The sequence below is a fragment of the Neodiprion virginianus genome, chromosome 7 (genome assembly GCF_021901495.1).
Source record: "Neodiprion virginianus isolate iyNeoVirg1 chromosome 7, iyNeoVirg1.1, whole genome shotgun sequence".
Classification (NCBI taxonomy): domain Eukaryota; kingdom Metazoa; phylum Arthropoda; class Insecta; order Hymenoptera; family Diprionidae; genus Neodiprion; species Neodiprion virginianus.
In genome coordinates, this window is record NC_060883.1 from 15,177,560 (window position 1) to 15,201,492 (window position 23,933).

At 36.4% G+C, this 23,933-nt stretch overlaps 1 protein-coding gene and 1 long non-coding RNA gene across 7 annotated transcripts; one reads left to right on the forward strand and one right to left on the reverse strand.

Annotated features, from left to right (window-relative positions):
* The first annotated feature begins 3,688 nt into the window (after positions 1-3,688).
* LOC124308375 (methyltransferase-like protein 22) lies at positions 3,689-22,402 on the forward strand. 6 transcript variants are annotated; one of them, XM_046771040.1, is made up of 6 exons: positions 3,715-3,871; positions 14,557-14,632; positions 16,881-17,006; positions 17,761-17,946; positions 21,382-21,549; positions 21,973-22,402. In XM_046771040.1, exons 1-6 carry the CDS (start codon positions 3,869-3,871, stop codon positions 22,260-22,262), a joined length of 849 nt encoding a protein of 282 aa, XP_046626996.1. In that variant the 5' UTR covers positions 3,715-3,868; the 3' UTR covers positions 22,263-22,402. The 6 variants fall into 6 exon arrangements, with proteins under 6 accessions (XP_046627001.1, XP_046626996.1, XP_046626999.1 ...); XM_046771043.1 differs by having other exon boundaries at positions 3,761-3,899; XM_046771044.1 differs by lacking the exon at positions 3,715-3,871 and adding an exon at positions 3,915-4,012.
* On the reverse strand, positions 5,276-9,915 carry LOC124308389 (uncharacterized). The gene is made up of 3 exons (XR_006908981.1): positions 9,904-9,915; positions 9,214-9,216; positions 5,276-5,390 (listed from the first exon to the last, which is right to left on the reverse strand). It is a non-coding gene; the product is annotated as an uncharacterized LOC124308389 (long non-coding RNA).
* Positions 22,403-23,933: the final 1,531 nt, after the last annotated feature.

Sequence of the window (23,933 nt, forward strand, 5' to 3'; positions counted from 1 at the left end):
TACTAATTTGTTGTATTAATAAGTGTTTCGAGGAAAAAAACGACTGTGCGTAACGTGCGTCATTTTCTTGTCCCCACCTTACTGCACTTCTACACTATTGCGTTCGCGCTATCTTAGCTACACTTGGGCCGTGTTCGTAAATTGACTGACAGTACTGAAAATTCCCTAAGACAGAGTCAGAGCTATCCATGAACTTGCAAGGGCAAAAGAGATAAAAGATTGCTGACAGTACTGTCAGTCAATTTTCGAACACGGCCTTGAGAAGCTGACGTACACTCCCCAGCAATCCCTAGTACACTACCCTAGTACTTTTTATACTCGCGAGTGTAGAATGTAGCTAGCACGAACAAACCTACTGTGTGTAGCTGAGTACACACTTTATCCCAAACAGGGATAAACTTGAACGTACTGACTTTAGGACCCCCACTTAAAGTGTATGTGTGACCAGGCATTGATGGCGTGACGTCGGTACGGTACCTAGTGGAAATTTCCAGATGTTAGACACTGGAATCGTTCACACAGCTACAGTTAGACTCACATCAGTAGTTTAGGTCACCAATCACCAAGAAAGTATTGAAATACACCGGACAACGGTCATTCTATCGCTCTAATCGAACGAACCGAGAAAGGTGTAATTGTTGGATGAAAGATTTAATTAATTGGCTTACCTTTTGAGATTAATCCGGATATGATGACTTGCAGCGTAGATTGGTGAGAGGATTTAACGGAATGACCGATTTTAATATATTTGGATACTTTGATTAACTTGGATTTATTTTGTAAGTTCAATATTTCAAGTCACAAACAACGGGGTTACTTAGTTGTTAGATATTAAATTGATATGACAAAATGGAGCTGAAAGCTCGCTGGATTCTTCGACAGAGTAAGGTCGTAGGAGAAGTTTAAATGCAAACGGTGAAAGGCAAAAGGATTTTACCGCGAGACTGTACCGGGACAAGATAACAAATCTAGTGGTAGAAATCAAGAGGACGATCCGATGATCGGTCGCCGTTTTTATGGGTATTGATCGTTGCGCAGAACGATCGCCTTCTTTAGCTTTTGTCAATTTCTGTGCACTTTCCCCTTTTTTCTAGGAATTAAAATTAGGGCACGACATTTTCGCCGCATGTTCGCCCGTGCTCTTAGCTCTTTAGGTATTACTATATTGCAAGCTTTTTACATATAGTATAACGCTGTGTTGGTGCGGTGGTGTAGGCGTAGGTTCGTTGCACTGTAATTTTCCACTCTGCGTGGGCTTTGGTGTTGGGGCAGCAAGCCCCCTGGCTACCGTGCTTCTTCCCCCCTTTTCGTGGGCGTTAGGACCTGGGCCGATTTTAGCAGCTATTTCCTAATATGGTGATCACAGTGCACGTGCGCTAGAGGTGACCCATGTTTCGTGGTGGACGTTAGTGCCATGTGTATTTTCGGGGTCACGATGCGCTAGATTCTAGTCGTAGTTTACTACTTAAATATTCTTACTATCCTGTTCGTTACAAAGTCCATATATTAAGATTACCATATCGGTTACTTGTCGTTTTGTTAGTTTTATAGCGTGTAAATATGTAGAATTGCATTTGTATTATGAATGATTACTATCGTGATTCACCTGGAGTACAATAGCGATTGTTTATGAGACATAGTTGCAATTTGCTTAATATTATTAGGATTGCGCTGCTGCGAGTATTCTTAGATGTTGGTGTTATAACAATCTTAACAGATTTGGGGTATTTAACAATTTGATAATTCGTAGTTTTGGAGCAGGTTTACATTTGTGCCTCTGTATAATTCTCTTCTCTAATTGTTAATTCTTATATTGATATAGATCGGCTTGGAAGGTATTGGAGCGTTGTTCTTATATGTTTGTTGATTGCCTGTTATTGGGCGTTGCCACGTATACATCTTTGAGTTTATTCCTTGGTGTCGTACAATACCCGTCAGGAGCTAGGGACGTATTTTCTTATGTTTTACCTCAAAACTGGTATCAGCTTTGTTCACTTGAAAGGGTTGATTGTTAGTGTATTGATATATTTATTGTAATTCTGTTTAGTTGTTTCGCCTTACAATATCATTCCGTGAGTTGATTTGCCTTGAATCGTTTCGTCGTTAGGTTTCCTAATGTGTTCTCCAGATGGGGCTCTGTATGGCTCCACATTGGAGATCTGCATTACCTTCAAAACGCTGCACGTGTTGCCTACAATACGGCGTTATGGAGGAAAGTATAATACATGCTGGATAATTGCTATTCACGGTTTTGAAGGTCTTGCAGTCTCTGGTTTTATGGATTATTGCAGCAGTGCATCCATCTTTACATTATATCGGATATACACGTATCTATGGTTTTACAGTCTTCTATACTCCAGGCTATATGGTATAGCGTAAGTTGGCGTAAGTTGCTTATAGTGTAGCTCTCAGCTCCGAATGCGCAAATGGCATTGTCGAGTGTTATATAATAATTGTATATAATGGTGTTAGTTAATTATGGTGTTAATATGACAATGGTATATAATAACGTATAATAATATTATAGCTCTTTGTAGTGCGAACATCTCATAACATGGTTTTTAAGTCTTGGTTAGTGAATTTCATAGTTATTTCTGTCTAGGGATATTCCAAAAACTTATACAGTTGTTTTAGGGTATGTTCCGATATACACTGCGAGCACTGTAAGGTGTAACGTCAATTTAGTATACTGCGAAGCCGTTCCTTTATAGTTAGCTATACTGGTTACTGTTTAAAACGGAACGCAGTACAGTATACTGTGATCGACATTTTTCGGCGTTACTTTCATTTCATACATAATATTTGTCTCACACTGCAATAGATAAAATTTCTCCAAATTTTCCATTTTTGTTTTTAACGGCCGGTATTTTTAAATGACAATATTCAATAATAATAATTATCAATAGTGGAAGCTATTAAATTTCTGAACGCTGTTGATAACGTGATCAAAGCACTGACAGCACCTTACCTCGAAACCTCCAGTGTTCGCAGTAGAAATATGGTGGTTATTCATGACGTCATATATTTCCCTAGGGTACTGCGGCCGTATACTGCAGTCCATATCGGAACGAATTTTTCTACAGTGAGAGCACTGTGCAGTGCTCGCAGTGCATATCGGAACATACCCTTAATACCCTATGGTTACAAGATTCTCGTACTTAGAGTTTGGTTAATTGATAAAAGTGACATTCAATAATAATAGTCGATAAAACATACGGATTTTCCGATCGGATGTGACAATGGCTCAACTTTTTGTAGATAATTTACGTTCCGTGACCAGCGCATGTGCTACGCCGTGAGACAGAGACAAAACTATATCACGGCGCTATCTCTCTTGGCTCGCTGCCGCTTTATGCCATAGAATAGCAAGTGCACGTTCCAATTATGTCCTGGTTATAGTTCTGTGGTCCACGTTCACATTTAGGGTGTTCTTTCATGAGCAGTAAAAAGCAGCAGCAGCAGCAGTTTTCCTCTATCACTTCCGGCGCAAGTTTCTGCTGCTCGCAGTTCAGTTTCTCGAGCGACAAGCTTCAAGATCACAAGAAGCCAGGACCTATTTCATGAGCAGCGCTGCTACTGCGTAAAATTACCAGACTGATGCTAGTGAAAACTAGTAAGTTACTAAACCACTGCTGCTTTTTACTGCTCATGAAATAGCACCCTTACCTTTGCTACCGTATCTTATGCAATTTCTTTAACCCACGTTATACAACCTGACGTCCTGAACAAGTGAAAATATTTTGGCACATCCTCGATTATAGAATAGCCACTGGGAAGAAAAAGTGAAAATATTTACGCAAGAGTAACATACGTCGTTAAATGCGGAGTAATAGATTTGAAGGCCGTAATCTGGAAATTCGGAATCATTATGGTGAAATTTTGCTACTTCGTTATGTCAGGTCAAGCTGTGCAAACTGACCAAGATAACTTTCAAACGTAGTGCTAACTAAATGCCTGTTGAACTAATTGACATCAACCTCCGTGACAGTTCGCAATTTTATAGTCATTTTGCGTTAGTAATGTTTTTAAGGCCTGAGGAATTTTACCAAATCATTATTCTACGTTATTTTCAACCTTCAATGCGATGCTGATGATGAAACCGATACATATCAAATGAAATTAGCTTTGGAGCTAATAGTGTGTTGTGATACTTAACATTGAACTGCTATAAATGATGTATGACGATCAGCACGTTCAAAAATAAGTCAGTCATGTATCGCTTGACTCTGACACAAGTTACATTGAATAACTTGACATGATTTCGGAATATCTCTTCGTATCTACAAAAACAACAATTCTTAGCAGTATCGTAGATCAACCGGGGCCTATTATATTTGTGTAAACATATTTTGTGATAGCAAACTATTAGAGAATCTTTGTAACAAACTGATACATCTAGAGATGTCTGAAATTTTCAGTATTCACCGACTTGTTGAAGTTTGGTAAATTGAAACTTAATACCTTTTCCCTAATTTGATTACGAGATAATCGAACACCTCTATTTATTTGTTAGCTACGATCATTTGCCTATCAGTTGAAAAAAAAACCATTAAAATTATGAATAAGAACTTGGATTTCAAGCTTGATTGATTTTAAGTCGTTTGAAAATAGTTATAAAACTCGTAGGTTTGTTAAACTGTGTACTACAATGGCTTATTTTTTTAGGAAAACTATTTTGTGTAAATTCACTAGAAGTGATTTTGTTGTTAATGATAAACGTAATACTCCTATTTTATTTGAAATTAATATCAGTACAATCTTGAAAAATTGAATAGTCATCGATATGAACTGTGTGAAAATAAGTCTCTCATTGTGAGTGAAATTTTTTAGAGAATAGATTTGTCAATAAAATAAGACATTGTGGAATGAAATTGAACAAATCTATTAAATTTATAACTATTTTTGAGTAATTTCTAATGAAAAATGGATTTCTGGGCTTTATATTATGATTCTAGTAATTATTTTTCTAGTCTTTTGAAAATCTTCGTACCTTACGAATGTGAACTTGATAAACCCTTAAGCTTTTCAGGACGGGAATTTTTACGTTTAAATCGACCTTTTATTTTCGACGAAATTTGTGTATAATACCAATGAATTTCTCACGTGGAGTGTCCGACCAACCCAGTGGTCGAAATTTCGACCACTCCCGTCTGCAACGTAAAGTCCAATATTAAAAATTTGATTTGGCGAGTTAGGAGTGCTTTCCTACGTAATTGGATACGCTGAATACGAAACAATAGTAAAAGATGTCCAGGACACATCCTTGACCTTGAAATGTAATTTTCAAATTTATTGCTTCTTCTATTTTAACCCGAAAATGATAAGAAATCCACCGCAAGAAAAAACAATGTGCTGATCTGCCGGTAGAAACTAACAGTGATCAAATATTTCTGAAAAATGCTGTTGTTCAATGCTCATCAAGGCATGTTTAAACTAAATCAAGATAAAACAGAGTTCAATGTTTATAATTTAAATAAAATTATTGTTAAATGTTAATAATGCGTAACACTAAAAGCGACTGTAAATGTTATCAATATAGTTACTACTTGAATACGTTGAGTGCATGTTATCTGATTTTTTTAATTATTCATAATTCAAGAAAAGGATCAGCTAAGGTTTTCGTTTCGGTGGATATTTTATTTATTTGGCATGCTTAATCGAGCCACGCAAGCCTTATGCGTCAGCATTTTCATACGTGTTAAGTTGGCTTCAGGCTAGGTTCGCCCCCGAACTCGAAACATCAGTGTAACTGTCGGACGGAACAAGTTAAAGGATTCCGAAATGCGTCAAAATTATTCTGGAATTAAAGACTCGATATACTGCTATGCAAATTAAATGCTCTACCCCAAAGGGAGAAAAATCATCCCCGAACTCCAAAAATCGGTGTAACTGTTTGATGGAACAAGTGACAGGGTTTCTAGAGGCGTCAAAATGACTTCATGGTTATTCAATGCCAACGATGCTCATTCAAGGTCGTCGGTCGTTAAATTAGTAGGGATATCCAAAGGTTCTGTACCAACACTAGAGAAACCTATTATATTCAAATCACAACACCACAAGATAGCTGTAACGATACTCGTATATTTCAATTTATTTTGTTTCAATATTTCGGTTAGGTTTTTTATTTCTCAGTGTATCGATTGAGTAAAATAAAATAATTATGTTCAGTTACTCGATTCCTTTATTATAAACGCCGTTATCGGTGAAAGTAAGATGAATGAACGGTATACATATAGTCATAAAATAGTATATTGTGCGGTGAGTGGGCAAAAGTGACGATTCGACGACTCGGAGGCAAGTGCGGATATCATATGTACTCAGAATCGGCATTGCCCACGAATTGCACACGATATTTTTCACAATAAAAATGTAAAACCAGGTGATTATAGCCGCCTGTTGAAAATGAACAAAAGATGCTATTCCCAATGAATGATGTACGCGTCGGCAAATAGCTTAACGTATCTCCACTAGCGGTGAAATATTTTTCCACTAATGACATGATAATGATATACATAACTCAAAAACAACGATAAACTACAACAAATTAAGAAGCTCACTGGAAACGGAAACATGGATCCAAGTTCTAAACACAATAGACACAAATGAATCCACCGAATCATTCATCAATGGACTGAACGAGCACATACACAAGGCAACATCAGTATCGTTGAATACAAATACGAAATACAAAAAGAAAACGGAAATCATGGATAACTCAGGCCATCATCACTTCCATAAAGCATCGTAAAGAATATGGCAAGGACATCAGGAATCGTCCTCACAATACTGTGGATATTCAAGCATACAAAAAATATAGGAACATACTCGCTAAATGTATAAAACAAGCCAAGAATAATTTCTACGAATACCGAATTAGGAACGCCCATGGGGACCCGAAACATATCTGGAATATAATAAACCAAAACAAACCAAAAAGAGATGCTATTCCGAGGATAAAACTCGGAAGTAAATACATAGAAGAAGAAGAATTAATCACAAATGCGATGAGTGAATTTTTTACGAACATAGGGAATCGACTAGCTTCGAAAATCACAACCACCCCCAGCATTACTCCACCAAATTACCCTCTGCACAATAACCGGTGAACTGAGGAGATGAGAAAGATTAACGTGATGATAGCGGGGACCGGACGCCTCGTGGTCCAGTGTGTATAAGTACAGGGATGGGTTTCCGCTGATCTCGAGATCGATTTCCGCGGTCGTCCGTTAATTTTTTTCATTAACAAATTTTCTCTGCTCTTCAATTAATACATATTTTTTACAGATTTTTCGTCTGAACCATTCTTTTTTAAAAAATGTTACAAACTCTTTTATGGTCCTAAAAAAAAAACGCCATTTTTTTTTTTTCAAAAATTCACATAATTTCTGGGTCCCAAACAAACATTTTGAGCCATAATTCAGAGTGGAGAATTGATTTTTTGTATTTTTTAAATAGATTTTTAGAGGAATAAATTTTCTTATTTTGTATATTTTCTTATTTAAATGAACTCCGACTCGTGTAATAGGCCGCAGCATGCAATACAAATTATGCTTCGTGTTGGCTACCCATACCTTCCAAGCAACATACGCGTATACGACTTTATCTAATGAGTATGAGTGCGTGTAGTCAATAAAATCATATATACATTACTCCACCAGTTTACAGTTGATATTCAGAAAGCTCAATCTTTTAAACTGGATCAGCACTGAAGAACTTACCAAAAATATCAAAGAATTTAAAAACATTACCTCATCAGAAGCAGACGGGAGCAGCGCAAGAACCATAAAAGAAGCAGCTACACACATTCTGACCCTGCTTAAACACATCTGTATTAATAGAATACAGCAAGGTGTATTTCCAGCCATTTGCAAAAAAAAGCACAGTTACACTGATCCAAAAAAGCGATAGCGCAGAAGAAATCACCAACCACAGACCCATCACAATTACAAGCAACTTTGCGAGAATATTGGAGAAATGCATAAAAAAATGACTACAAGTACTTATCGACAAACAATCACTCATTTCTGACAACATGGTTTCAGACCAAGGAAATCTACGCAAGATGCTATACACCAAATAACTACAAATATTCACGAAAACACAGGCAATGGAATGATAACGATCGCTATCTTCCTGGACCTAGCCAAAGCATTTGATACTATCGCTAATAACCAGCTACTAACTACTTTAAACAGGATTGGTACAAGTGGTAACGCGCAGAAGTGGTTTCAATCGTAACTAGTAAACCAAAAGCAGAGAGTAAAGGTATGATGCACGTATGCACGTAGCCAAAACTCTGAAACGACATGCGTCATCCCACAAGGCACCATTCTGTCAGCGTTCCGATTCATCATATACGACGAGGATATTTTACAACACAACTTCCAATTCCAATTAATCTCTTACGCAGACGACACGTACTCATAACAACAGGTAACACATGGAAGGAAACATTTTGAACTGCCGAATGTTACATTAGCCCTTATACCGACTACTCAATGATAGGCTTCTCACACTAAACCCGATTAAAACCACTTGCATGACCGTTAGAGTCAAGAAGACAGAAAAACAGGATGTCGTAGTGTACGTCTCCAACTTCACACAACTGCGGAACAAGAGGAGACCCTTGCCGATGTGACATAATCAATAGAGTTTCGAACCAAAAATATCTTGGCATATTAATCGACAAAAAATGAAATGGAAGCCCCACATAAATTACACCTGCGGAAAATTGAGAAAGCTCTTCCACCCACTAATTAATCTACGACAAATAGTAGATAAAAAAAACTAGACAGGTATACTATGCTCTAGTTCACTCCGCAATTCAACATGACATCACGGCATGGGGTAGTGCTTTTAAAAAACATCTACACTCTCTAAACAAACTACAGAAAGCACTAATCAAAGCCGCGCTACATCTATACAACAGATACCCGTCGGACAAGTTTTTCGAAGACCATGAAATTCTTGATATACACCAACAGTACCTAAAGTACATTACGACAAGACTCAATAAAAACACGGATAACATCAATAAACAAACAATCCAGCACAGACACACAGCAAGAGCAGTAACATTGGTGCCTTCGAAATCGCTCGAATTCGAACCACTTTGGGACAACGACAGGAGAAAATAATAGCAAATAAATTATACAACAACTTCCCATCACATTTGAAAAACAAGCTCATTGCCACCGTCAAGAAAAAGCGTACCGACTTGCTAATCGATGCAGGCACAGGTTTTTACAGCAAACTGACAGAAAGCTACTAAGCCAATCCTGAAACCACACGAAAACACAAATGAAATTACTCGAAATCTCCCAGACACCCATACAAACTATTCTTTCTTCCCATATGCCCTACAAATAAGCTGTTTTAGAACTTATGTAGGACTTCCTGTCGACAAATACCGCAAACGTCTCTGAAGCAACGTAACTTTAAGGGAAACAAAAAATATGTATGAATCACGAATCACTGGAATACATAAGTTTACACTTACATGCTGAATACATGTAACTAGTAATAAGGCACGAATGCCTTAATATGAATAAATACTAGATACTAAATACTAATGAGCAAAAATAGTTTTTTCCTACTAGTTTATTTGCCGATTCTGGGGCCCGCGAGGACGAATTAACCGCCTGGTTGCTACGGAATTAATACTTTATAGAAGCATAAAAAATATTTACTGTAATATCTGAAGAAGTAACGAATACTCTCTAAGTTGAACGGATCGCAAATATCAAATAGCAAATTATTAAATGAATGTAAGGTGAAGATGTCCGTATTTCTGGTTCTGATCACGTTATTCCAACGTTTTTTTTTCAATTACGTGTCTCGAAAGGAGTCATCAGAATCGTTAAAAATATCCATAGTTATTTGAAAATTAATCCAGCTATTTACATTTATATTTACGGCCCATTTTGAAAATATTACTGGTTGATGTTACACTTTAAAAGTAGACACTGAAAACTAGCACCATGATTTTTTGGCACGCTGTAAGATTAATCTGCCGAAAGTTATCGGTGGATTTATGTGGACCTCTTATTATCGCTAAACTATGTAACGTAATCGGGTAAAGTTTCGACTAAAAATTCGAGGAAAGATTTTCTACACGTCGGGTGAGTTTCAGGACATGGCATCGAAAATTCATAGAATTAATAGCAATGAATAAAACGATCGATTCCCGTGTTTACTGACGATTTACAAGTAAACTAACAATTCTATGTGATTTTTGTATAGGATTAATTGTATAGAGGGCAATGGAACGGACGACTTTTGTAGGAAGAATTTTTATCTAAAACCACCAGAAAAAAATAACGTCAAATTATAACATTATCGATTCTCAAAAAAATTTGGCGCGGAAAACAGGGCCAGATTTTTCTGGTAAACTTCAGCACATGTTCCTAGGCATCGAATATACTTACAATAAAATTGCTAGTCCTACATTCTTCGTCAAATGGAGTTAATCGAATTCTGTACATTCCGACTGGACCAACAGCGATGAACGACCTCGAGTGCAGGGCTAAACAGACCACCTAAGAAATGGAATAAATCACATTTCCGCGTCAAGGTGAATAAGAAAAGACGGAATCCAACTAAACCTTCGTTAAAAAACGTTGGAATACCGATTCGGCCAATCACGAAGAAATTGTATTTCGGTTATTTCATGCAGCTAAATGAGAAAGAAACTTCTCACAAATTCACTTCCGTGTCCATTTCAGACGTTGCATTAGTCATCCTTTACCAACCGAATTACAATTTTGTGAAATTCGGGGAATATTTGGGTTAAATAAATGTAGAATGGTTGTTACTTTTCATCACCTTCGACGAAATAAGAAAATTATTTGTTTCGGTCGAAAATCACTTTTTCTAATTTCAACGAATCTTTACGCGTCCGAACCTCTAGAATGTGAAAAACAAGTTTATAGAAAAATTTCGGTTTGGATGAAGGTCTGTTGGTCAGTCGAAATCTTCGACGATCATCTTGGTCACCGTTTGACGAAAAAATTTAAAACTTCCAGGATTTTAAAACCAAATGATGGGCGTGAGAAATTGCCGTTGAATTTGAACTTCCGGTTCTACCGAAAATGAATCGATTTTCAATGATTACGGTTAGTTGAAAGACTTATACTTTTATCTCATGATTACTTTCTGTAAATTAACGATTGTTTTTCCGAGTTCATTGATTTATTTTCACAAACTTTTGTCAATATTTTGTTTTTCAGAAATATTGTTTTTTTAAAAATAATTTTCAGTTAGGTAATACCTTTTCATTTGGTTGCCAAATCCGGTCAGTTTCGGGTTTTCCATCCAGCCGTTTTCCAGATCATCGCGGAAGTTGGTCCAACAGACCTACAGGCCCCCTTTTCGTGGTGATGAAATGTATCGCGAAAAAAACTGATTTTACCCGCCTTATTTTTTGATGATTCATGAAGAAAAGAGTGAGAAAATTCGCCAAAATTGGGAGATATCAGCTTTTTAACATCAACAGGTTTTGGCGTGTCATTTATTCTTCGTAATATCAAAGTCTACGCATCACCAACGAGAAATATTACTTTATGAGGCATGCCCGTGAACTGAGAGTTTTTAAGCGACTACTCAAAACAGGGCTAATTTTAAGAAGGCCTAGGTCGTCATCTGTAATAACAAGCGTTAGGAAATTGTTAATCTTTTTGTCATTGAACTTAATCCTCGATACAAATTGAGTAAAGCTTACCAATAAACAAGAAAAGATATGGTTTCACCTTTGAAATGAAATGAAGCGATAATTTTCTAACATGTCATTATAGATAACGACCTAGGCCTGAACACTAGGTACGAACATTATATTGAACGTTCCTGTTTTATTTAATTTTCAACTAATCGATTTTCAAACGGTTTTTCATGTACTTATAAGTAAGTAGATAAAAATAATTCAATCCGTTGCCGATTCTTGCGGCATTTCTGTGTTTTCTTTGTCTTTTCTTCGGTTCGTGTAAACCGTCTCTCTTTTCTTTTTTTAGTTAGTGCAATATTTTTTTTTGTCACGTACAACGTTGAGTATGGAATAAATATTCCAGTTCTGAAGAATCAACCCCCCTCCCAGGGCTGAAACGTCGACATCATTAACCGTTGCGATTATTGACCTTCGACACCGAGAAAGTTACGTCCAAACATATACATATGTAGTAGAAGTTCTTTATTTAACGCAATACTAACACCGTGATTTGTATCTTTAGCGAAAATGGTAATTTTTTTTACATAACTTTGTTATGCCTGGCTGGTTTTGCCCGACCCTCGAGGTTGTTCATCGCTATCAGCAGAGTCACGTTGCATACCATTTTGGATTACTCGCGTGGACGCGGAAATGCCATTTGCCCATTTTTTACCCTACACATATATGTAAGTTTCCTCTCACGAGGAGAACTCGCCGACTGTAACCCACAGATTTACACGAGCTTCGCAGAATGGAATAGTAACAAAAGTAAACGAACATGTATTTCAGCTAATCCGTAAACACTCGACCGTTTCCGAGAAAATAGCGGTTAAGGTTTCGATGGCGATTCATGAGTCCGCTTGAGCGCGGCGCAGTGTTAGGTTTAAAAATAATTGGAAATAACAACCGTATTATAGCGAGTAGATCGATTTCTCTGTTTATTGTTGCATTATTACAGTTCAAGAAAATCCGGTGCATTCCTCGGGGTGATATTTATCATAAAAACATTCGAAACATAAAAATTGTGTATACCACAGGCAACGCACGAAGGTACTTTTGCCGCAGTCACATTTCTCGATGCGAATATTTTCTTGAAAAGCAACGTCATTGAAATTTGGTAAAAAACCGCGATCCGGTGATAATTTTGCAGCAAACCATTGCGTACCAAATTATTTTCTCAAATGCTGGCGCCTGCAATTGATTACGAATCAAGGCGTGTATTTTAATCACGTCACGTCTACTTGTAATGTAAGACAACATTTTTAGTATTTTTCAATGACGTTGCTTTTCCAGAAAACATTCACACCGTGAAATGTGACTACGGCAAAAGTGCCTTCGTGCGTTGCCCGTGGTATACAGAATTTTTATGTTTCAAATATTTTTATAACAGGTATTGTCATGAGTTGGTAACAATTGGCATGCCTGAGTTGGCAGCACTGAAAAGAGTCAGTTCTCTCCTGCCCGGGCACAAGCGTGCACACCATGTATTGTGTACCAAGAAAACCTGTAATAAATAATATTATTAACTCTTACCTGATTGATCAATAAATAACCTACAATAAGCATAACAGGTATCACTCCGAGGAATGCACCGGATCCTGTTCAATTGTAATAATGTAACAATAAACACAAAACTCAAGCTACTCCCTATTATACATTTGATATTTCCAATTATTTTTAAATCCAATACCCGGTAGCATATTTCGGTAAAGTGGACAAATGCTTTGGAATGATGAATGTAATTTCGGATTCTCCTCGTAAGTTTGTTTACGAAAATTTGTAAAACAATTACCGGTCGGCTAGTTATTTACAGTATACAACAATACTGTACCGCAAAAGTTTTTGCTTCTAATTATCTTTGAAAAGACTCAGTCTTATTGTACAGAAAAAAATTGTGGCCACTACCAGCTTTCGTCAATTTACAGCCCCAATGAAAATTCCATTAGCCGTGCACGGAAAAAAAAATTCTGTTCGGCGAGCTGTATTCTACAGCTCCAGTAACTATACGCACTCTACGGTCTATCTTGTAGTTACAGCAACTATATATTAGTCAGGTCTGATAGCTGCAAGTTGTTCAGCTCTCACAGCTGAATGGTTTTGCTCTAAGAGCTGTAAGTTGCGCTGTGCTCTGGTGCGTTGACATATTTCATAACCTTCAAATTTCATGAGTATGATTTAAATACAGTTGATAGATAATTGTTTAAATAGTCCATTCAAATATGTAAATGACACTGAATAAATAATGATAATAATGATGGAAAATAATACTAATAGCAATATAATTGTACTATTTAATAATAAGCGCTGTGAGCGGAGCCGAAAAATTCTGGTCTAGCTCTTCGAACGAAGCTGTTTAGCTGAGAGAGCTGAACAACGTACAGCTATGACAGCTGACTAACAGTCAGTTATACGAACCATGCAGTGCTCTTCCAATAACAGAACGTTTAGTTCGACGAACTGTTTACAAGTAACTATCTAATATTTAGTTCCACGAGCTGAATTTTTTTTTCCGTGTGGATAGAAACGTACAGAAAATGTGCCAAAAACCGTAAAGAAACGAACGGAAAACTGATTATGTGTCTGTTTTCTATACGGGTTTTGGCACATTTTCTGTACGTATCTATCTGTACCTAACGGAAATTTCTCCAGGGAGGCTAGTCCAGCATACAGTTACAAAGCTAGCAGTATACCACTGCTAGCCATTGACATCACATTAGTGATTCTGTGCCTAGTGGCTGTAGTTTACCACTTTTGCGTGCGGGTCTTCTTGGAATTCTAACACCCAGCCAATATCAATTGAACATACATAGCGATGAATTACAATGAACCAAAATAATAATGCTTTATTAACATTATAGATGGAAGCGCATAAAGTAACGTCAGAAATTCATACAGAAAATGACAATTTTTCTGTATCGTCGGAGGAATTAGGCAGTAAGTATTTTACTATATTGAATGATCCATGGTATCCGCTATTCCAATAAGAAGTTGAAGTAAAGTCACTCATCGTTAGCGTTGTTTGTTTTAATTCATGTATAAGCTTGCGAAATGATGATTTTTCCTAAAATGCATGTTTACATTAATGTTGTGAAATTTAAACTCATGTTCAAACAGCTCTTATTTTTTCATCGTTTGCATTTGTGTGCATTCTTGATGTCCAGATGTACATTGGAATCCTGATTTTGTTCGCACAAAGATACCTGTCGTAGAAATAGTACGCTACGATATGACGGCGACATGATGGGTAAATACACAGGCTGCAAGAAAATTTTCATTTCAATCGCATGGGATGTTTTTGGTAAATATTATATTTTCGAGTATGCCCAATCCAAAAATGATACCATTTGCGTCCATCGCGTAAAGTATTTTTGAAAAATACAAGGTGTTTGCATAAAAAAAGCATATCAACAAGGAAAAAACCCAGATTTCATTACAATGAACTAAACAATATTTCTTATATAATTAAACAAACAATTTCTTCGTGAAATGTACCTAACATTCCGTGTTCGTACTTTTTGCCTATGAAACCTTTCTTTTCTATTTCTGCTTCTCTTTGATACAACTCCAAACACGCGTCCGCTTTCCATTTTCTGTTGCCCTGTTTGTATTTATCCTTGAATCTTACTTTAATACGTATTAAATGGAAGTAAGAACTCTCTTTTACATAGAATTTTTAGAATCAAGAATAGGATACCAGATTTCAAGTAAAACGGGAGTTTCACTCTAAATGAAACTACAAACACAAGTTCAAGAAAAAATCTGACGTGATGGAATTTTTGCAGTATTTTCCTCGGTTTCAGTGAGTAAAAATCAATATATAAACAGTATAAAAAAACCTGTTGAGTGTTTTGGTTGCAGACCTGTCTTATAAATGAGTACGATGTTTTCAGCATGAACCCTCGTCGAGGCAGAGTTCTGAGAACATCGCAATTAGCCTAAACGCTTCATGTCGTACGCGTATCGTACAGTATTTTTTGTAACACATGCACGATTATCGCCTTTTTTCTACCCAAGTATAAAGTGAAAGTAGCTCTTTTACGACCGGCGAGCGATAAAAGTCAATAGCGGATGGAAAAGTTACTTCCGAACTTTTCTACTAACAATAAGTATTGGTATACTATAAGTGAATCATACTTATTTCAATTTTTTGATCAATGCGATTTGATCCCAGACTTTTGGTAAGAAAACACGCAAAATCTATACAGGTGTTACAAAAAATATTGTGTTCACCAAAGGCGAGGAGTCAATTTTGCCCTTGAGTATTCACATTACTCGTCTCTGGATCGCGACACGCACTCGCTTCGCTCGTGCTAGCGAGCCTGCGATTCGTACTGCGAATTTCTTACGTGGGCAAAAATGACCCATATCCCGCCCTTGGTACACAATATACTATTTTGCAAGGAGTAAGCGGAAATTTTTTGTAACCACTACATGACAAAGTTTCTTGTCCGCACGTCGTATGTAACATGAACCTTGTCGCGCAAGCTATACATGCGCAGAACGTTGTACGCACATCTGACGTGGCACGGCGAAAAAGTAGTACAATACGACCGCTCCTAAGCCACAAAAGAGGAATTATTTCATGCATGTGTGACGAAAAAATTTGGATCGCGTAGACTTTGCATTTCACCATACATGACGTGGCTGCAGTAAGTACCGTTTACGTACTTACGTAACGAGGCTTACAAAAAGTCACTGTTCTACGATTTTACAATGACCTCGAAATAGCTGAGTTTGGAAAAAATATCAGTAGATACATACATATTACTTTTTTACGGTTTACTGAATTTCGACAACATACGTTCATGCAGAAATTCCCTCCACCATCATGCGTAAACTGTATACTTGTCGGTGGGCGTTGTTGACAAATCAGAGTTCCAATAGTGCCTTCCGATACAAGTGCAACATGAGATGCGATCTAGGTGCGTGTTCAAACATCTCACGAACCCAACGCCTCATGTCGTAAATGTATCGAACAGTATTTTTTACAACTCAAATGTAAAGATAGGCGATCTTGGCCGCCTGCTGAAAATGATCAAAAGACGCTGTTTCTCAATGAATGATGTGCGTGTTAGGAAATAGCGAACCATTTCGGCAGACCTATGAACTTTTCGTGTAAGAACCACTGGGAATATTCTATACATTAACTAACAAATCTTCAAAAATATTTTGAATCTTACAGATGCCATTTCAAAGTTTTACTTTAAATACCCTCGATGCTTGACGAAAAACGGAAAAAATGGGCTCGAGTTTGACAACGACGGAGACCCTATCATTGATCGGCAAACACAGGGAGAATTAATTATAGGTAACTAAAAAATTGATGGTAATGATTTGAAGTATTTTACCATGTTTTTTTTTCTTCTTTATAAGGACTTGGTTACCAATAGAGACTAGTGTGGCACGTACCATATGAGTGTGATTTTTAGGATAGTTTTATGTACAGTAACATATTCCAAGATTAAAAGCAATCGATTATTGTGATTTCATATGGAGTATTTTTCATGTGTTCGACCACTTTTTCCAGGACTCTCTCAAATATCGCTTATAACAGACCATATTTTAATACATCTCAAAAGAAATCTCGGTGAATTTCTTTGGATTTTAAAATCAACCCTTAAATAAGATTAATTTTTTTTATAATCCGATCATCTAACTTAAATTGGGTAGGTCTGGCAAAAAAAGTGTTGTTTTTCACTGAACTTTGTCATACAATAAAACCTATATTTTTTATTTATATTGCAATGGAACAGCTTTGATGTAAGTCTCAACTTTATATAATCTACGGCAGTATGAGTCTTAAGTTAAATATGAGTTTAAGTTTGAGAAAAATTTGATCACGTTAAATTTGAAATCATTCAACTTACCTGCAATGAGGTAAGATTGGGCCATCCGGCCATCTTGTCTTGCCTATTTAATCAGAGAGGCCAAAAGAGTATTCTAAAGGAACCGCAAAAGGTGCATTCAACATAGTAGCAATATAATCTGACATGTGGGTCTCCATGACTGCAAAGAATATGTTTTTTACCTTCATTAACGCTTGTATTTTTATTTTTTTTTAGAGCACAGTATATCGACAGCACTAGGACTTGTTGGCCTTCAAGTATGGCGTGGTGCATTTTTACTCGCTGATTACATACTGCACAATGGAAAACTATTTGAAAACCAAGTCGTCCTAGAGCTAGGGTCTGGTGTTGGCCTTACTAGCATTATAGCCGGAATGTTGGCTAATGAGGTTATATGTACCGGTAAATGAAATTCTACTTGAAACACTCATACTCAGACACACACACAAACACACGCCAATAGGTAAAAATATACGCTGCTTGTGTAAGTATAGTGGGCTTTTCAAAACTTGTTATGCTTAATTTCTATCTAGACTTTCTTGTCACATTTATATAATTAGAGCTGGCCTTCGATTTTAAAGAACATTTCCTTATTTGTAATCCTATTTGGGCTGAAAGGTCCAATTAGCAGCTCCACCTTGCTAAAATTATTTAGTTGAAAAAAATTTGAGTTATTGGGCAATTCCAGGTATTATTGGAGGCAAAGTAATCTTATTATCTCTGAGATTCAAAATTACATGATGAGGTGCGAATTTTTTTTTTTCAATGTAAATAATAAATAATAAGACTTTATGTCAGTTTATTCCTATGTTGCATACGCGACAGATACGTTGCAATGTTTTTTTACACAAGGCCACGTGGCGTTTGATTGTATAAGAAGGGGATGTGCCAGATGTGAAAGAAAAATCTTGACCCCGATTTACCGGTAGAATCTAGGTTCGACTGTTTTGTGCATATAGTATATTTATCCACTGTACGGCTATTATCTCTGTGCGGACTTGACGCATTCTTTAGACGTATACGATTTTAACGCCACCCGTTACAAAAATAGGTTTAGGCAAAAATCGTCCTGAATATCGTATGTATACTTAACGTGTTGGATTTTGACCGGTTCCGGAATACACGTATTAGCAGCGGGGTGAAACTCAATGCTTCAGTATGGGACCCTTATTCGACAACCTAGTGCAAAACATTACTACCTAAATCGAGCTGGGTGATGAAGTAATCAAAGGTTAGTAAAACTTTTGAGTTTTCCCCTACGTATGTTGGTAACACAATTTTTTCGCAGCGTACTCTTGAGATAGAACAGCAAACAAATTCCATGGTTTGTTATTATTATAATCAATGCTAGTCAATTCTTACTAGTCAATTTCTTTTCGAACAATTCTTATTGTTGCTGTGGTAATATAATGTCATAAGTTCTTAAATAAGAAAGTGGAAGAGGAAACTTGTGTCACCCCGCTGCGTATTAGCGATCTATGAGAAGTTGGCCTGCGACGTTCGAATTTATTAAAAAAATTTACGTCAAATCATTGCGCCCTAATTGTTCTCTAACTTGCTTTATTATTTGCTCCCGCACGATTTTGGAGAAAATCGAAAGAAATAAAGATGTATTTCCGGGAGCCGCCAGGTGTTTCGCTGATTTTTAAAAGTCGTAGAATTTCCGATGAATTTATGTATCAAATAATTGATCCTCAATTGGTCTTATCTGCTTCCTAATTTTTCTTATTTGCTACTAATTGCTCCTAGAACGCTCGTCATTGTTCCGAAAATTTCGTCATTTCCTACTTCATGGTTTTTGAGTAAACTGGGAAATAACGGAGGAACCAATTTGGAGGTTGTGTCGTCGAGCAGCAAACTTCAACTGGAATCTGTTGAAGTGATAAATTCACAGAAATGATAAATTCGGCCAAGTCGATGGTGCTTGTAATTGCACGGCGATTTCTCATCAATTATCTGCCAATTTTGTAATTTGCTCCGTCGTAATTTCCGAGAAAACTCGGTAAAACGATACCGACTCATTGCGTGGTCGAAGGTCGAATTCCGGCAGAATCGAACTTGTATACTCGTACCTGATGAAGAAATGATAATTTCGCCCTAGTGCATAATGATTGTAGTTGTTCGTCGATTGTTTATACGTAATCTGTCAATTTAGTCATTTGCTCCAGCTTGATTATAGAGAAAACTGTAAAAAACTGGAGGTACTGGTTTTCAGGTTATGTCGACGAACGGCGGATTCGAAATCGTAAATGTATCCTCGTAATTTGGTTCGGTTTTTATGGCCCAATTTGGATATTCAACTTTTCGATGTGACTGCAAGATTTCATTTGTTCGATTTTCAATTTATTTATCCTGCATGAGGTTGTAATCATAGTTTTCTTTTGATCTCCATGTTTCTTTTTCCCGTTTACTATTCATTTGATACCTTTTATCTTTAATCTTTGGAGGACGGGAACACCCGTATACGAGGGCGACACATGATCGACACTTTACCCGTGATAGTTTTGACATATTAGATACCTTATTTAAGAATTTTCTGAAGGAGACCAACAATCTCAAATCCCCGTCCTCTAAGGGTTGAACTCGACTGCCAGTAACTCTGTTTATCGTATTCATCTCTATTTTTTCTGTCCTTCTCTCCGTTTTCCATCATCGTCGACAAGTCCTAATCGGACAGAAAGTACGAGTCTCTAAGAAATAAACAAAATGTACATCAGTGTTACTGCTCGAGACGGGAGGTACATTTAGGAAGTTGGAAAAAACGTGATTTTCAAGACGTTTTTTTTTGATTTAGAACAAAGCGTGAAGCCCAAAATGCTGTACGATTTACCTGACCCGAACCCTTGTTATATGTTTTTCACATAATGACGGTACTGGGAAATGAGTTTATTGTTCTCTACTCCTGCATTTATTCTTTTAGCACGTCAAAATTCGTTTACACTATATTTCGAAAAGCTATACATAAAAAAAAATCATTTATTCTATGCATGGGTTGTACGAAATGGGGTGTACGCCTTGCGTAGACACTTCGCAATACTTTTTTTTAAAGCTATTTGCTGGCCTTAAAAATACATGAGACCTTTTTTGTGACCAAATTTAATAATGTTTCATTTTGATACTAATCTCAATTCGTCTCCGAGCCATGGGAAGCGAGATATTCGCAAAAAAACCGAATTTGTTGACCTTTGACCTTCAATATTTATTTACACTGGTGTGATCTCGTTCTAGATTTTAATGTATTTTTATAACGTCAAAATTAAGCGATTAAAAAACAAATATTGGAGGCTCTATTTTTTGGAACAGAAAATCTAAAATGACTGGACTAGAATGTGGAAAGTCGAAGGAACGTGTAAACTGGACCTAACGAACCAAGAAAATTGAATGAAAAATTTTTATTAGAGAATTAATTTTACATACACAAATCGATTTTGTCATTAAAATCGTTAGGTTTTTTCAAAACTCGCGCAAGTTGTTCTATTTTATACTTTTATTACACTTTTATTGGTCATCAGTGATATTTATGCTTGAAAATAAAGAAAAAAAAACTTATTGCAGTGTCGTAAATGTATGTGCCACCTTAAAATTACGTGTTTTTGCAAGCACACGATACGTAATTTCTATTTCTTTCTTTGAAGTGCGTCGGATTTCCCATGATCCATCGTCTTTTTTTTTGGATAATATTCACTGTGTAATTCCTTTAATCTTGACTTGCTCCAATGATTCTTTTCTGTTGAGTACTCTGCCCGCCGTTTGCTACACCGCCACACCGCATTATTATCACACACATACACTGTAATTGTAACCTGTTCCATGAATAATTTACGATTGAGTTTGCAGATGTGAATGTAGGTGGGATCCTTAAATTAATACAAGGAAATGTGGATAGAAATAGGGTTTATATTAAATCTCCGTTTCTGGTTACGGAATTGAATTTTTTCAACCTGAACTGGCCGAAAACTTTACAAGAAAAAATTGATGCAGCTTCAATTATCCTAGCAGCAGATGGTGAGTAGTATTTGACACCTTATGTAGTATGTGACGTCACTCTTGTTATTATATTTATGTTATTTTATATTATTTTCAAATACGATACTTGATAACGATGATGAATATGGAGAAAATTTTGTACCCACTATTTCTAAGATTCAAGTAGATAAACTCTACTCAAATATTACGTAATTCTTTGTTGTCTGAACATATTTCAAACCGTTTTTCTCCAAATTTTTATCGGTGTACAGAGTTTCTGTGTAATCGAATATTACATGACACACCAAATGGTCAAACGAACTTTCCGAACTGAAGTTTGGATCATAATTGTACTAACTTTTTCGTCCTCAAAATCACTGTCTGAACGAGAAAAGTATAATCCTTTTAGGTAGTCCTAAACTCAAATATATTACATGTTCATTGCAAATCATTTTGTTACAGTGATTTATGATGACCAAATAACGGATGCGTTTGTGAGAACCGTGATGAAGTTGTTGAACTCGCGGTTGCCGAAGGCAATTTACATCGCCTTAGAGAAACGGTATGTGTTTACCATTTCAGAACTGGATACTGTAGCGCCGATGTACGAGGAGTTTTTAAGATGTGTTCAACGATACAAAACTAATTGGAAGATTCAATATTTGGATATAAATTTTCCACAATATTTCAAATATGACAGAGTGAAAGAGCTGATACTGATGAAAATTGAAAACAACGTCGCTAGTATATGAAAAATGTATTAGACCAAATTTAAAACGAGTATATAACTTAATAATGCTAATTACAGTTAGGTCAAATTTATAATTACGCTGTGTCGTAAGTAAGAAAACTTAAATGAGAATATAACAATAAAGTTCTTTTTTCTTTTGAATTTCTGAGCCTCGTTCTAATTCTTATCTAACTATGAATTAAAAATGGGTCAATTCGAAATATATATTGTGACACCGGATTTTCCATACTCGGTTCACCCGAAAAAGTTTGCAGAGAACTTATCGTGTTCACGATAATTTGGCGAACCGCAATGAAAGCTGAAAAAGGAAACTCACGAAAGATATCGCCAGATTTTGTTGGGCGCCTGGTGTAATCAACACGCTTCTCAATTGTCAAATATCTTTGCTGATCCTCGGCTATAATCTGGATACTTTCGGTAGTTCGGTACCACGGAGAGGGGAGGGGTAATAGGGGATTATTAGAGTTCTAATATTTATTCATAGTACTAACCAAATAGAGCGGAGTTAGATAAACACTAAGGGGTTCTTTATTTTGGTCGTTTTGGAATTCTTTCGATTGCACCGCAAAAATGTGTTCATCTTATAGGGAAAAAAATCCCCTGTGAATATAACGATCTTTGGACAATATTAACGCATGCCGGAAGACGATTGAAATTTTGAAGTAGAATATGTACATTGAAATTTTCTATTTTTTTTAATTTTTTTTTTTTCATCAACTAAAATGGACTGAAAACATCAATTTGATGCTTGAGAACGATGTTTATGTTTCCAGCTAAACGTAGGAACAAAATAATTTGGTATGAGCCCATGTATTCCATAGATGACACTCAATTTAACCATAAAAATTATTGTTTTGTGAACTATAAAAGAATTTTGAGATTCAATATACTTTGTTTTTTTTCTTGTATTAAGTTGGAAGTATAAACATTGTTCTCAAGTATCAAATTCATTTTTGCACTCTATTTTAGTTTATGAAAAAAAGGTAAATGGCTGGCAAAGATAGGCGGATTTCAGGGGTAAATTGACTGCTTTGGGTTACATTTGGGGGAAACCTTTAGTTTTAGCGTACTTACAGGGGGCCACAATATGGTGCTTTTAGGGAAATATTTGTTATATACCGGTATCTGAAAACAAAGCGTGCATGTTTAATTAATGCTAGATTTATTTACACAAGGCTGGAAAATCCTGTAGTCACTAACATGTTGCCAGATTTTCCATACAATTTACTCTACGTACGAAGCCAGCGCACTGTATAAGTCTATATTATCAATGATCTGAAATTATTCCAAGTCATATAAGCTGAAAAATACAATTGACTTTCCGATAAAATTGTGAAGCGTCAACTTGGCGTTGGCACAAATATATGCAAGCACGATCGTGTAGTTGTAATTACTGATTTGCCGCTCGTTATGAATGCTATCAAACTTTGAGAAGTACAATAAAGCATCACTGATGCCCAAATGGCGGAGTATTGGAACTTGATATTCTGCCAAGATGTAGTTTTCTATAGGTTTTATTTGTTTATTCATTTATTTATTTATTTAGAAGAAAGCCCAACAGGTGAACCCAGAAAAGGCAACAACAAACACATACAATACAGTAGCAAATATACACATTGTGCACTAAAGAGTTGGTAAATGTTATCTAACGTAAAAAGAGAGTAAAAAAGCA